The sequence below is a fragment of the Neolamprologus multifasciatus genome, chromosome 22, assembly GCF_963576455.1.
Source record: "Neolamprologus multifasciatus chromosome 22, fNeoMul1.2, whole genome shotgun sequence".
NCBI classification, from domain to species: Eukaryota; Metazoa; Chordata; class Actinopteri; order Cichliformes; family Cichlidae; genus Neolamprologus; species Neolamprologus multifasciatus.
In genome coordinates this window covers 5,046,789-5,061,608 of record NC_140459.1, presented here as the reverse complement: position 1 = coordinate 5,061,608, position 14,820 = coordinate 5,046,789, and the positions used below count along the sequence as shown (strand labels likewise).

At 39.8% G+C, this 14,820-nt stretch overlaps 1 protein-coding gene across 1 annotated transcript in view; it reads left to right on the top strand.

The window, feature by feature from the left end:
- The window catches only part of dbpa (D site albumin promoter binding protein a), a 48,535-nt gene extending 34,687 nt beyond the window's left edge, over positions 1–13,848 (top strand). Inside the window, exons 4-5 of the mRNA XM_085148201.1 lie at positions 1,695–1,948; positions 5,025–13,848. Of these exons, the coding sequence (XP_085004327.1) occupies positions 1,695–1,948; positions 5,025–5,240 (470 nt within the window). The 3' untranslated portion in view covers positions 5,241–13,848. The remainder of the gene's footprint in view (positions 1–1,694; positions 1,949–5,024) is intronic.
- The last annotated feature ends 972 nt before the right edge of the window (positions 13,849–14,820 follow it).

Genomic DNA, 14,820 nt, shown 5'->3' with positions numbered 1-14,820 from the left:
AAAATAAAGATCCTACATAGACTTGCTACCTTTTTGCATGCAGAGTGGTCAGAAATCACCCACAGGCAGAGCTGATAGCGGCGTCGGTGTCAATAAAATCTTTTAAATCTAATTATTTTTCATCCCATAAAAACAATAAATTATTAAAATATTCTGAGTTCAGAAAGTTTGATCTACACTATAAGTCAAAGTTTGCAGAAGTCAGTGCAGTTCAGATGGATAAAAGCTGAATATAAGACGAAACAAACGATATTAAAACAAAACCAAAAATATACAATAATAAGCTCTTTAAAATTAATTCAAAGGACATAACATCAAATAAATGACAGTGAAATATCAGCTCTACAGGTAGAAAAGAAGTAGAGTGAAATAAATTGAGAACAATCAGAGCGTACTGGAAATAATAAACTAAAAACACATCAATAAATAAAATAAATGTATAAGGATAATAAAAACATGAAATAAAATAAAAGGTACCATCATCCAAAATGTCAGTAAATAAATATAAAACAATAAAAAACGCTGGTTAAAAACAGTTTAAAGTTGAAATGTCTGTCTCCTAGTGTTTCATAGGGCAGACAGGCTGTATTCAGAGTGTAGTCATGTTTGTACATCAGCTAAAACTAATACATTTCATTGTAAGTGTGTAAATGAATCTAAATGTAATTACATTGTTACTCCTTTAAATATAATACAATTTAACAGAGTGTTTTTCCAGGGTCCTGATTGGTGGGGATTGTTTCATGTCGTCATCTTCAGCTCGCATCTCTGTGCCGTGCGACCGTCCTCGGTCAGGGCAGATGGGCTCTAATCTGCAGATAAAACTAGATGCTGATGATTGGACAGCTAAACGAGTAATTAAGCTGCTGATTTTGGACTGTAGTGCAGATTATTGTTCAGTGGAAAGACAATTAACAAGCGCTCGTATTCTTTCTCTCTGCTCCCTTCTTGTCTCTTTTTTAGTTTATTCGCACAAGTGTCGCATATTGCCAACATAAAAAATGTAATTAAACTTATGACTTTTAGTTATGTAATAAGATCTAATATAAATATCTGAGACACAAAAAAGGAAGTTCAGAGAAAAAGCATCTCTGAAGAACTCAAATAATCTGCTTCATCTGGATGTTTACAGTGTGATAAACGCTACCGTGAAAACATCATCAGTGCTCATGTCACGTTTGTGTATCTGCGTCCTGTCCACACTTTAACGTGGCGAGAACAGCCTGCAGGCTAATGTCACAGTCCGCTGTCAGTAGCTGTTTAATGATCCTGGTGTTGTGACTCATCTTAATGTAAGTGTGCGACCCTCTGTTTTATATGTTACACACAAAAGAAGTGATTTTCGTGTCAGTTTTCCGGGCACGAGCAAATTTACATGTGAGAAAGAGTTCTGGTGGCAAATGTTGTACTTTAATTCTCATGAGCTTTTTATTTCCAGTATGATGATTAAGACCATTTTTAAGGGATGCCAGAATATAGCTGACGTTACTGAAACCCTGTGGATTCATGTATATTATATATATAACATGTTCCTGCATCTAGAAGCTCACTAACTCACTAATCTGTCCAGGTACTCCACTTCTCATCCTCTGTGATGGGCTTCAGCTGATAACTGGCAGATTGATTATAGATGGGTATCTTAGCTGACGAGCTAATCATTTGATCTGAGATAACCAACATTTTCTTTCTTCCAGGTGGTCAGGCAGTGCCTCAGGACCAGTCACCCCCCTCTACCTGCCCTCCGGGGCCCCCTGGACCTCCAGCCGGCACCAACGGCAGCAGCGACATCATGGTGAACTTTGACCCTGACCCGGCGGACCTAGCGTTGTCCAGCGTGCCAGGCCAGGAGGCGTTCGACCCACGGCGGCACCGCTTCTCCGAGGACGAGCTGAAGCCTCAGCCGATGATCAAGAAGGCCCGCAAGATGCTGGTTCCTGACGAGCAGAAGGTACTACATCTCCCACAATCCTTTTGTTTCCTTTACGTCCAAATTGACTGCAGGGAAGGATTTTTAAAGCTGTTTGGGGGAAGTAAATGCTCAGCTGCCTGCTGTGTTTCTAATTTAATGGCTAGTAAAATTAAAATATATCCATAATGGACCAGTTTCCCATCTTTTTAAAAATCTACTTGCAATTTCAAAATTATTTTTGCAGCACAAGAATATTCAAAAATAGAGTTTGGGACAAATTATTTTATAAGATGAAATGAGTAAAATCAAATTAAATACTTAAAATAAACTAAAATAAAAATAAAAAATAAGCCCCACTAGTAAATCTCAGGTGTTGTAAAGGTACCTAAAGATAAAACCTGCATAAAGATTCACATATAGCTCAGCAGAAGGTCACATTTTCCTTCAGTATCTGTCTTAAATAGAAGCCACAGCCACGTTGTTTCATTTTAAACTCTAAACTTCATCATAACAAAAGGCCACGGCTCTGACAGCTCCTGTGCGGAGTGGAAAAAAAACCGAAGGGAGCGTGACGCCCACTGGTATTGATGCCTCCTGACGGGAATCCTGAAATATTTTGTACTCAGCTCATTGCACACTAGGAAAGTCTCTGATCAATGGCTCGTGCTTTCATAGTTCAGTGCGGAGCAGCTGCAGCTCCCGAGGCGTTTATAATTTATGGAGAGATGGAGGCGCTCACCTTGCTCTGTTCAGCCGTTGCCGCTTTTATAAATCATATATAGGAAGGTTGGAAAAATGATCTCCGGCCAAAGTTAAAGATGAAGTTGAGAACGGCTTCTCATAAACGAGCTTTAATATTCCGCTCTACGGTTAAGATTTATCTGCTCTCATGAGCAGGAAAGTCTGGCTTGGATTAAAAGTTATGAAATAATCCAGGATCTAATTAGTGTTTATATTTACACAAATCAGAAAGCAGCAATATTCCCAAGATCTCTTTAAAAATGTTGCAGAGGGATACAATAATAGCTGTGTTTAATTGTGGAATGATGCTAACTTTAACCAGATGTTAAAGATCCTTATTAAAGCTCTCCATGAAGGCAGTGAAGCATGTGGGCTTGCTTCCCGGCATAAATCTTTCAGATAGATATCTCTACAAGGTTGTACTCTCAGATTGACCTCCTATTTTGCTCTATGGGTCCCAAAGTTTAACACAACATCAGGGCCGCTTCCAGTCTTCTTCTTGAGAGACTTTCATTGGCCATTAAATTCCTTTCCTGGCAAAAAAATCCCCAAAGTAACGTTGCAGGCTTTCGTGGGACCGCGGCGTATTTATTCATTCGGCTGAGGCGCTCAGCAGGTCAGAGGAGAGCTGCATTAGGCATGACATGCCTCATAAAAAGTTATTGATAATGTTTTCACAAGCACTTACTGGTGTTTTCCGTCAAACTGATTCCTTTTGTAGTCGTTGCAAGATGAATGTTATTGGTCTTTTGTGTATGCAGATCAGTAGATTGGTAGAAGGCTTTGATGTCTATGCGTCTATGTGTGTCTGCATTTTCTAAAAGTTACTATACAATTCAAGCAACAGATATGAAAAGGTGTTTTAATATAAGAAATTAAGAGTTAGCTTATTTTACACCGTGACCTGCAGCCAATAAAAAGCACAGAGAAGCTGTTGTTGGTAATTCTAACTGCAGTTTAAAGGAGTATTTCATATATTAAACCACAGCTATCCTAAACTACTTTCTTCACTCTGTAAATCTGTTTAACCCTTTAAAGCCGGTCAGAGCAGACACGCTCCATTTTGCGTAACTATTTTTAAATCCCGGTAGCTCTGCAACCACGTGAGCTAGCACAATAGTTTTTTTTGCATATGAAACCGGAGGAGTTGTACTTACATCTTATGCCATCAGCTTGTCCTCGGTCACAGTTTCCTTCCACATATAGCTTTGCAAAAACTGCATAAAAAGCGCTTGCAGCAACAAAAACATAATATTCCAGAAACAGGCTTTGCCGATCCGATCAGCTGTTTGTAACACTTCTTACGTCCATCAGCGCAAACTATCACATGTCCCCCATGACTTGCCAGGAACCGGAAGTGATGTCATTTTGCGAAAATTTAGTTTTTTACCATCAGGGCCTCATGAGTCTATACTGGTGTTTTTAAAAGTTATGTTTGACTTTATGACTTTCTGTGTGGTTTCTGGGATGCTTAGGACTCATATTGCACTGCTGGAAATACTTTATTTTGATGCATATGCTGCTTTTTTGCAAATTTGCACTATAATATTTATTTTCGTTTTTCCTGCAGTATGTTAAAATTGGTGTATTTCAAAAATAAAACTATGAAGACACTCAAAATAAATTTCCTGTGGTGGGAAACTATTTTGTGCAACTTTTTTGTATTTACAGTTTTGAGGGATAAGCCTCTTAAATTTCTCTAACTAGAAATATATGTTAAAAAAGCAAAAACGATTTTCAATTTTTTTGTAGTTTATTGCACTTTTTTTGCAATGTATGTAATTACTATGCACTTAATTCATACATATTATTAAAATTTAGGCTGTAATGGTTGTATTGATGTATAGCAACTTGAAATGCTCCCAAAAATGGCTCCACAGCATGTAAAAATATAATATAAGCTCTGGCGGACTTGGTTCTATGGCAGGTCTTAAAAGGTTAATGAATGTTCATCTTCTCTAAGCTGCCATAGCAAACATTTACAGCTGAGAAGCAGTAAATGTTAACCCCTGAAACATTTTAATTTATCTAGTGCAGCTACAAGCTTTAGGATAAGAAGTATAGCACTTTTGCTGTGTTTGGGATGTTTTATGCTTTTGAATCCAACCACAGTCGTGCTGCTCATAAATGAGTGTCATCATGGTGACGTTATAAAAATGGCAGTCGTAGTTTTGTTATTCTGTACCTGTGAGTATTCAGCTGTTTCCACCTTTCCTCCTTCCTTTCTCTCATTTTTGCCACCCTCATCAAATGACTGAACCTTCTCATCCCACTCTCTCCTCTTCTTTTGTTTTTTTTTTTCTTCTTCTTCTTCTCTCCTCCCTCCACCTTCCTCCCCACGCAACCCAACATACCACACCGCCGCCGCCGACAGGATGAGAAGTACTGGAGCCGGCGAGTGAAAAACAACGAGGCGGCGAAGCGCTCGCGGGACGCCCGGCGACTGAAGGAGAACCAGATCTCGGTGCGCGCGGCCTTCCTAGAGCGAGAGAACGCCGCCCTTCGCCTGGAGGTGGCCGACATGAGGAAAGAGCTGGGCCGCTGCAGGAACATCATCAACAAGTACGAGAGCCGGCACGGAGACTTGTGAGGAGACGGACGGAGGCGGAAAGGGCGGGAGGGGCATCGGAGACGAGACAAGGGTACAAGGCAACCCAGCAACAGCAGCACTTTAGTTGAAGTGGCGAGTCGGGGGTGGGGGGAGGCTGACGTAGATCTGCAGTAAGCACCGTGCGACACCGGGCGCAAACGCCACAAGCGTCTTTTAGCGCGCGCGCTGTGCTTCAGGATGTCATGACAGGAAAGCACAGCGGCGCCACAGTTTATTTTCCGAGTTTGACTCTGTAGATGCTGCTTCGCTGAATCCACACACCGTACTGTATCACCACCTCGTGACACCTTGGCAGCTTTACCCTTGGTGCTGTGCTTACGCCCGGTGCCGCATGGCGTTTTTGCAGGTAGTGCGTTTCCATCCGCCGCTCTGGCCAGTTCAAACAGGGTGTTGAATTCACAATATGCCAGTGAAATCTCACTTTTTAAGCTCAAGGCATGGACACAAGCCAGAAGAGGTCAGATGTGTAATTTTTTTGTTTTCTATAAATAGGAAAAAAAAAGAAAACATGTATATTTTTGAACTGGGCAGGAAAGCAAGACTAGTCCAGCAAAGAGGAGGACGGGGGAGAGGAAGAAGAGCAGGGCTTTCGTCAATAACGCAAAGAGATTTTGACATAGGATTATTGTATATTTTTCTATTAGCAGAGGTATTTAGGAGGAGGATTTTGGAGATAATCTTTTGTATATTTTATATATGGGGCGGGAGGGGCTGTTAGCTGGACAGTCATGGGGCCACATAAAGCGCTTTTCCTCCCAGCTGTTTATTGCTAAACGACAAATAATCTATTTTCAAATTTACAGAGCTGGTTAGTCAGAGGAAGGGGTGTAACAGAGAATGTATCACGGTCGAATCAGGTATTTCACACAGCGTGAGGCAAGGCGAGGTATTTTAGACTGTTTTTGGCGCTGAAAGGGGGGAGGAGGAGGAGGGTGGGCGGAGGCGGGAAGAAGGCGAAACAACAAAAAATTGTATAGTTTAAAGAAAATCTTTGTGTTTGTTTGTTTTCTCTGTGAGCTCGTTCAAGCACTTGAGTTTTTATCTTCTATTTGATTCCGTGACATAAATCGAGGAGCTTTTATTTTTTATTTTTTTGAAGCTGAAGGAGGAAATAATCATTAGCCATCCGAACAGCTGGATGTGAGCAGATGTGCGAGGATAAGGAAAAGGAGAGATTTTCGCTGGCGGGTTTTGCGTTTTATTTCGGTGAATGTGTCTTGCTCACATGTAAACGCACACACACACACTGACACACACTTTTAACCATCGCGCAACATGATTGCTTTCGGTTTCTTTACTCATCGATCATGTCTAGGTGCAAAAATCGAATACTAACTGGTTTAAGGTTGATCTGCCCAGATCGAACAGTGACTGAAACCTTCAGCCACACACACACACACACACACGCACAGTCCTCACCAAGGTTTTAACCCTTATTGTTGTTGTTGTTGATGTTGTTAAGGACTTTTATGGTGCTGATCTAATCTGATCCTCGACCTGACACACACACACACAAGTTATAGTCACACACATCTTCTCAAACACAGTACTGAACTGCCTATACCCTTTCTTTGTCTTTATTCCTTATTCTTTATTTTTTCTCTCTTTTTGTTGCATATTGTATTGATGAATCATATATTTAGATTTTCACACACATACTTGTCTATACCTCTCCTTCAAACTTTACCCAATGAGAAAGAGAAATGCACCCTACTGCTACTGTACCATACAACTGTACTATTGACTATTAAACTATTCTCTCACTAGATATATATGTGTATATGATATATGCTTGAATTATGTGATTATAGTTGTAATATACATAATTGAATATATTTCAGAGAAAACCCATTGAAATCATTTTGTCAGTTTTTTCTCAGGTGTTGTCTGAGGTATTAAATATGCATATTAAAAAAATAAGAAACACTAAAAAAAAATCTTTGATCCGATCACAGGATTTGTGGATTGGTTTGTTATTATTATTTTTATTTTTTTTGGTTGTATTTTACGTTTGCTGTATGAATTTATTGTTATGATTCCGTTTTAGCCCGTTTTTGTTACTAAGTCACCAGCATGGGATAGAAACTCCACAGACTAACTGTAGTTGGCTAAGCCTCGCTCCCCCCAGTTGCTGTTGCTACGCCTGTCACACTTTGCATTCTACAGTAAAGTTTAACCGAGGGGGTTTTGCATATGAGAGGTCCATAACTATAAGTGGTAGAAACTCCAGTCCAATCCAAAAAGAACTGCTTCAAAAGGTTGGTGACTACCACCCAAAATAGGGTTAAAAACACTATTTTTCCTCCACAGTCATAGACGGTATAAAAGAGTAACGTAGCTACTCAGATATCATCAATATATACTGTTGTGTGAAGCCTCCTGATGAGTGTTTTTGCCATCTTGGTGCTTTGTAACCAGGTGTGATGACGATGATGATCACAGTCTAAAACTGCTGGTCAGTCACAAGCCAGTAGCCAATGAGTGTGCCCCATGTAGTCATTTCAAAAACACATTGTGATTAAAATTAACAGAATAAAAAAAAACAAAAAAACATTTTATTCTCCATAACTGAGTGGAAAACTTTAGAGAGATGTTTTCCTGTAGACTTTAATCGGACCAAAGCTATTGCCATCTAGTGGCCTTTAGATAGAATGCAGGATTTTGGATAATTCTGCATTAGCTTACTTTTTCCAACATGGAAGCTACGTCCGTCTTATATAATGTCTATGCACACAACAAAAGAAGTTCTGAAACTGTGTTTCGAATGCCATTTAATTAAATGTAATGCATTTTTGAACGCCATGTTTCCTCCCTGTAAAATTAAAGCAGAAAAACTTAAATTCTGGGAGATTTATTAGCTGTAGCTAATATCAACCTAGCTAACAGCGTGTTAACATTAAAACGAAGCTGAAATGAAACTGGTACTTCTGGAAACTTCTTTTTCAGGGGTAAGAAATCCTAAAATCCCAGTCTGACAGTTTTAACTATAAAATAGGTCAAACTAACTGAAACTAAAAACAATACAAATTTACCCGAGTGCAGACCTGTGACATTAGCTGATTTAATGTTCGCCTCCTACTATACAAAAGATTACTGTTGTAATATTGGAATGCGTCCAGTTAAAAGTTTGAGACGCTAATGTGCAGCCATCACCTTAAAAATAAACAACAGCACCGAGTAATTAACTTGAATTAAAATGTTTTTCCTTCTTTACGAACTAAATGCCCAGATTAATGATTTTTAGCAGGATTATACTCTGATTTTATTCGTAATTATTTTTATAGAATTTTATCACCCTTTTCTCATCATCTGATGACATCTGATCAGAGTGGGCAGGACTCATATGGGATCATTTTGTGCAGAAGAAAAATCATGTGACCTGCAAAATGCCCATTTTGAGCCTGGAGCAGGAAGTCAATAACTTCATTGTGATGGCTGTTATATCCGACCGAAGCTTTAGGTTTTGCTGAGCCAGATAACGCAACAAACCCTGGATGCGTTGAACTCTAGTTCCTCCCTCCTGTTTAGACCAAATATGAGCACACACCCCTTGAAATTCAAGTAGCCCAGCTAGTCTGCACTATTTTATCGTGTCTAAAAAGAAAACCCCCACATCATCTGCTAATTTCCTCCATATTTAATTTAATTCCTCAAAGGCAATTAAAAACTCTTCAAATGTTTGTTTCACTATATTAAGAACTCAAAAATTTGACACAATTTGCTACATGTGCTAGGCTGTGATTGGACAGTCACTGAATGGGGGAGGGGCTTAGCTGACTGTTATATAGAACTGTTTTAATTTACAGAGAGCACTTAAACCTTAGCTCTTGTTACCTGCTATACAGTCACACTTGCAAGTATTATGATTGTTCTTGATATTTCTTTTGTTGTTTTATGTAACAGCTTTTTTTCTTCAGGTGATTTTAGCCTGACGTAACTATATTTTCATTCCCAAGGCCGACTTTCACATTTCCCACGAGCCTGTTTGCTGCTGGCCTCATCCACAAAGACTTAATCGAGCCACAGGTGTATAATGGGAGTTGTAGGTCTAGCTTTGATATACAGTATGTACTGTATGTTTTCCTTTCCCTTGTCTTCTTTTTTGGGGGGAACATGTTTAAACCTGAGACACAAACTTTTGAATTTAGATCCCTGGAAGAAACTCAGAGCTTCTTACACTTCCATCAGTTGTTGGAAGAAGGAAGTCATCTTTTTTTCTTTTGATATCTTGGATTTGGGGATTTCTTCACAGACCTTTCTGAAACTTTTTGACAGTGCTATTTTTCTATGTAACTGTGTTGTTTTGCGTGGTACAACTTTTTCTGGCGGGTGTTTGAGGCCTGCTCTTCATGTGGCAGCAGTGACAGTCTGCTGCTGTGTGATAAAACGGCATTGCGGGTAATAATGACGACAATAACGATGATGATAACAATAATGTACACAGCCTTGTTATTTCTTCTTCAACTTTGTGGATTCTCAGCTAACTTCCTCTTGTTGTGACTGACTGTTATAAACTGCAAATCCCATGAGCTCGACACTACCCCGGCTCCTCACCAGTATTGTGTGCTGTCCACAGGGATGATGGCATATGTGGTCTTTTTCCCCCTCCAAACACGAATAAAGGCTAATCCTTATTCACCAATAGCGATCTTCTGGTGTCTTGCTGTACGTTCTAAAAGCATGTACTAACCAGCTGGCAACCATGTTAGCAGTAGTTGATGGTAATGTGTGAAGTGACAGCATCTGGAGGTCACCACCTGCTGTACAAAACACTACTGTGGAAGAAACCATATAGGAGTATTCAAAGGAATTATTAGTTCCTGCTAGCTGACACTTAATTTCATTTACAGTGTGTTTATTGGTTTTAAATGTAAAAAATATATGATTCTTTTTGATAGAAAATCTTCATAATCAACAATCAAATGAACCAGCTAGCCATCAATCCACCTTACACCAACTTTCCTTCAGTGTCAAATGTAGATGAATCCACCCCACCAACCACCACCATCACCAAAGAAAGAGCATCTATTATTCTTGATCTTCATTAGAGACTCCAACCACTGACTAAAGGAGGAAGGTATGAAAGTGGCCTCCCCCAGATAGGTTGTATATAGTAAAGACATGTACTTCTATAATAAAATATGGTGCAGACACCTTTTACATGTGGTGGACTTCAAAATTCTTGACATAAAAATGAAGCTCTGTAATGTTTTACATTGTAAGAAGGTGCATTTTTAACCCAAACAAACTTTATACGCTTGACAAGCTTGTTTTGATGTTCATGACTTAAAAGTAGAATCAGTCTCTTTATATTTCAGGAGGGCTTATGCGGCTTGTATCTGAAGGTAGGAACAATCAACCAGTGCGATCACTTAAATGGAGCACTTGATGAAAGTTAAAGATATCGAGACACACGCCGACTCTTGTGTTTTGAACTTTTCGTGGCATTTGTTCATAATGGAAGAATATAATTGAAGAGTTCCTCTGCTTTAAAACACCCACTAAATCAGGGGTGGGCAATTCCAGGCCCCGGGGGCTGGTGTCCTGCAGGCTTTAGATTTAAATGGCTAAATTAGCTCCTCAACATGTCCTGAAGTTCTCCAGAGGGCTGGTAACAAACTAATCATGTGATTCAGGTGTGTTGACCCAAGGTGAGATCTAAAACCTGCACTCGGGGCCTGGAATTACCCACCCCTGCACTAAATAATATCAACCCTCCAGTCTAACTACGGTATTTATATTGTATTTTTAAAAACAAATGTGTTTTGCCTTGTAGAGTAAACTTAAAATAAAGCTTTAAAGCTTTAAATCAGGGCTGTCCAACTCCAGTCCTCTAGAGCTACCATCCTGCAGCTTTTAGAAGCATCCTTGTTCCGACACACCTGAATCAAATGAGTGGCTTGTTACCAGGCCGTTGCCAAACTTGATGGCTGAAGAGGTAATCCAAACATTTGATTCAGCTGTGTTGGAGTAGGGATGCATCTAGAAGCTGCAGGACAGTGGCTGTTTCCCAATTCAGGGTCTGCAGCCTTAAAGTACGCAGCCTCAACGATCCTCAAGGGCCGCGTACTTAAAGACCGCTAAGGCCGGAAGTGCGAGGCTTATGAAATGGGACGGTCTAGCCTCCGTTGCGCTGCCCAGGTTGCCTAGCAACCATGATAATAACAACTGGAAACGTTTCATACAGCTTTGTTTGACAGAAATGAAGGAGAAAATCTTTTGTTCATTTGTTTGTTTGTTTCTACATGAGCTTTGATCATTCTCTGTAAGATTAAGCTCAGCTATTGAACGGCGTATATTTTAAAGTAAAGGCTTTAAAACCAAGTTAGTACAAACGTCACTAATGTCACATAACTTTGCCGACATGTGGCCAACAGGAATGTTTTAATGTTCTTCGTTATTAAACATTTGCACATAAATAAGTGACATGATATTCAGTACTTACTTAAAGTTTACTCTTCCGCCGCCCCTCATCCGCTGTTTTTATCGGCAAAATTATCCACACCCAACGCCGCGCTATGCATTCTGGGATATGTTGGGCCACGAAGTCTACACCGCCACGTCCTTAAAATTCAGGGAAATGAAGGACGCATTTGAGGGCCGCATTTCGAGCAGCCTTTGAATTGGGACAGCCTTCGTCGCGTCGGTGACGTAATCGGCCTTAAAATGCGGCCTTTAAGGCTGCAGACCCTGAATTGGGATACAGCCAGTAGCTCTGGAGGACTGGAGTTGGAGACACCTGCTTTAAATGATTGCCTTGATTGCTGTCAACCATTTTGGTTCTGAATGTCAAACTGCTAAAAGTGAGGTGGTGTACAGGATAATTTAGAAATCAGGTAACTTCACTGCAGTGTCCATGCTCTTCTATAACCTGTAGTGAAACGCTTCTTTCAAGACATCTTTGACTCAGTTTTGTCTGGCTAGTTATGTAGAAGAGTCTAGAAAAGTCCGTTTTGTTAAAAACTCTGGGCAATTATTTTGAAGCCTTCATTAAAGTGAACTTTAATGAAGGCTTCACAAAACTGCATGCTTATGTTCACTAGCTGAATCTGATTAAAGGCTTAAAAGTATTCCACAAAGTACAGTTTAAAAGTCTTATACTGTATTGAAGCTTTGCACTACACATGCAGCTCTCCTGCAATCCAGGATTTTAATGGTATGGTCTCTTTCTAACAGTGTCTCTGACTAAGTCTCCATATTTGTGATGGAAGCATGAGCATGTATGTCTAAAAGGCTGGATTCTGTAGGGCTGCGCTGCATTTCCATTTCCATTTTGTGTAGATTATCTAAATGTAAATGCAGGACCTCAAAATGATGCTATTATTGTGCCCCCTTCTGCCTGTTTGTGTGCGACACTGAATTACAAAATAAATGCTGTAAACAGAAAGTGCAGCAGCAGACCATTGGGAGGCACTCGGACCCTTCTGACAGCTTCTCTTTCCAAACATCACAAACAGAGATCTGTGTGTGTTTGTTTTTTCTGTGCATTCATAGTACCTGTGTGTTTTCATCCAAGCTATTGTGTGTTTCCATGACTACTTCTGTGAATTGTGGGTGTCCTCGAGATTCATCTGTAAAGCCCGTCAACTTCAGTTACATAACAGACACACACACGAGCAGTTTGAGTGCGCTGTGTACACGCGTGTATGCATGTGTGGGATTGGATCGCTGCACCACCTGTATGTTGTGGGTTGTTTCAGCTGTTCGCCGGCGTTTGCGTCACCAGCTCTCCTCCATCACGCCGCAGACCATCTGCCAAGGCTGGTGTCGATACTCCAAGCCAAGGCGCGCTACGTCGCCCCGCTAGGTGCCACACTGTGCCAAGCTGCGCCAGGCCACGAAACCCTGCTGCTGCTTCACAATCAGCTCAGGGAGTTCAAGCAAATAGATGTTTGGAATAATTTCATAAAAAGCAGCTGCCTTTTTGTTGTTGTTGGTGAGGATCATGAGGTAAATCCATGGTGATGTTTTTCTCTGTTAGGGTCTTGCTTGAAGTTTGTATGCGTGGAAACGTGTTTTATGAGGTGAGTGCGGTGGGATGATGGGACACCTTTATTTACCTTTAAAATTAACATTTAGCAACAACATTGTAAATTTAAGGACTCACTAATTACAATTTCCTTTCATAAGAGCCAGTGGAGAAATGATCAAGGTTATTATCGTTAACGAAAACTAACGAAATAACAAAAACTAGAAGTGAAAAAACATTTTCGTTAACGGAAATAAAAATAAAAACAAAAAAAGGAAAACTAACTAAAACTATAATGAGTGTTCACAAAACTAACTAAAATTAACTGAATTTATAGCAAAAATGTGTTTAGTTTTCATTGATGTGTGCGTGTCATACAAGAGTCAAGGGTGAAAATGAAGTTTAGTTTCCAGATTTTTTTCTTGCTGTGTCTCATTATGCCAGCAGGTGGCAGCACGTTAGTCGAGTCGTCTGTGTTGCTGCTCCGTCTACTCGCAGAATCATGTCAGGAAAAGTCGGGAGAAAGCGCCAGAGTCCAATTTGGGATTACTTTGAATATGACTGTGTTTTGGATAAAGCAAGTGTCTTGTAGTGGAAAGAGACAAATTATGAGGGACATTTCTAAAGGGAAAAAAGTCCCACAAACCTTAAAGTGCACTTGAAAAGCTCACACAAGAAGGCTAACCTAGCTTACCTTGAGAAGGTAAGGGAGCACACTCAACCCTCATCCCCAGAAAACAGAAGCTAACCCCAGGCAAGGCAGCGTGATGCATCCCGAGACAACAGGACGGGGATATCTACACAACTGTGTGAGTCAATTACCTTCAAAAAGTTTATCAATTCACTTGAACCAAAATTACGAACACCCGGTGCTGCGAGAGTTAATAGTCTCATTGGGGCCAAGATATACATTTTATAGTTGCCTGGTATCAATGGTTGTTCATCTGCCTTTATTTATTTATTTAAAGAACCCATAGGTGGGAATGTGAGTTGTCTGTCTCTGCATGTTAGCCCTGCGACAGACAGGCGACCTGTCCAGGGTGCAGTATGGTAGCTGGAATAGCAACATACCCAAGGATGAGCAGAATGACTGATATGATGAAACTGGGATTTTGTTACACTTAATTATTGCAAACACAACTAAAACTATAACTGAAACTAATCAAAACTAAACTGAAACTAAGGATTTTCAAAAAATAAAAACTAAACTAAACTAGCAAACAATTGGTAAAAACTAATTAAAACTGATATAAAATTGAAAATCTGAAGTCAAAACTAAATAAAAATAAAAACTAATGAAAATTGCAAAACTATTAAAACCCTGGAAATGATTGGGTATTGTGTATTAACTATATTGATAAGCACAATGACAACTGATGCATCAGAAATCCATAAATCCTAGTATAATTTAACTAAAAGTAGTCCAATACAAATAAACTCCAGGTTTTATAAACCACATTTTATTTTCAGTCGTGACCTGTAAAGTTTTTGTGAAACTTTTAGAAGAAGAAAGAGAGCGAGAAGCCAATTATTGATACTTATTGACACATAAAAACATTAATCTGGATTTGCGGTTGAAATGTAGCAGCG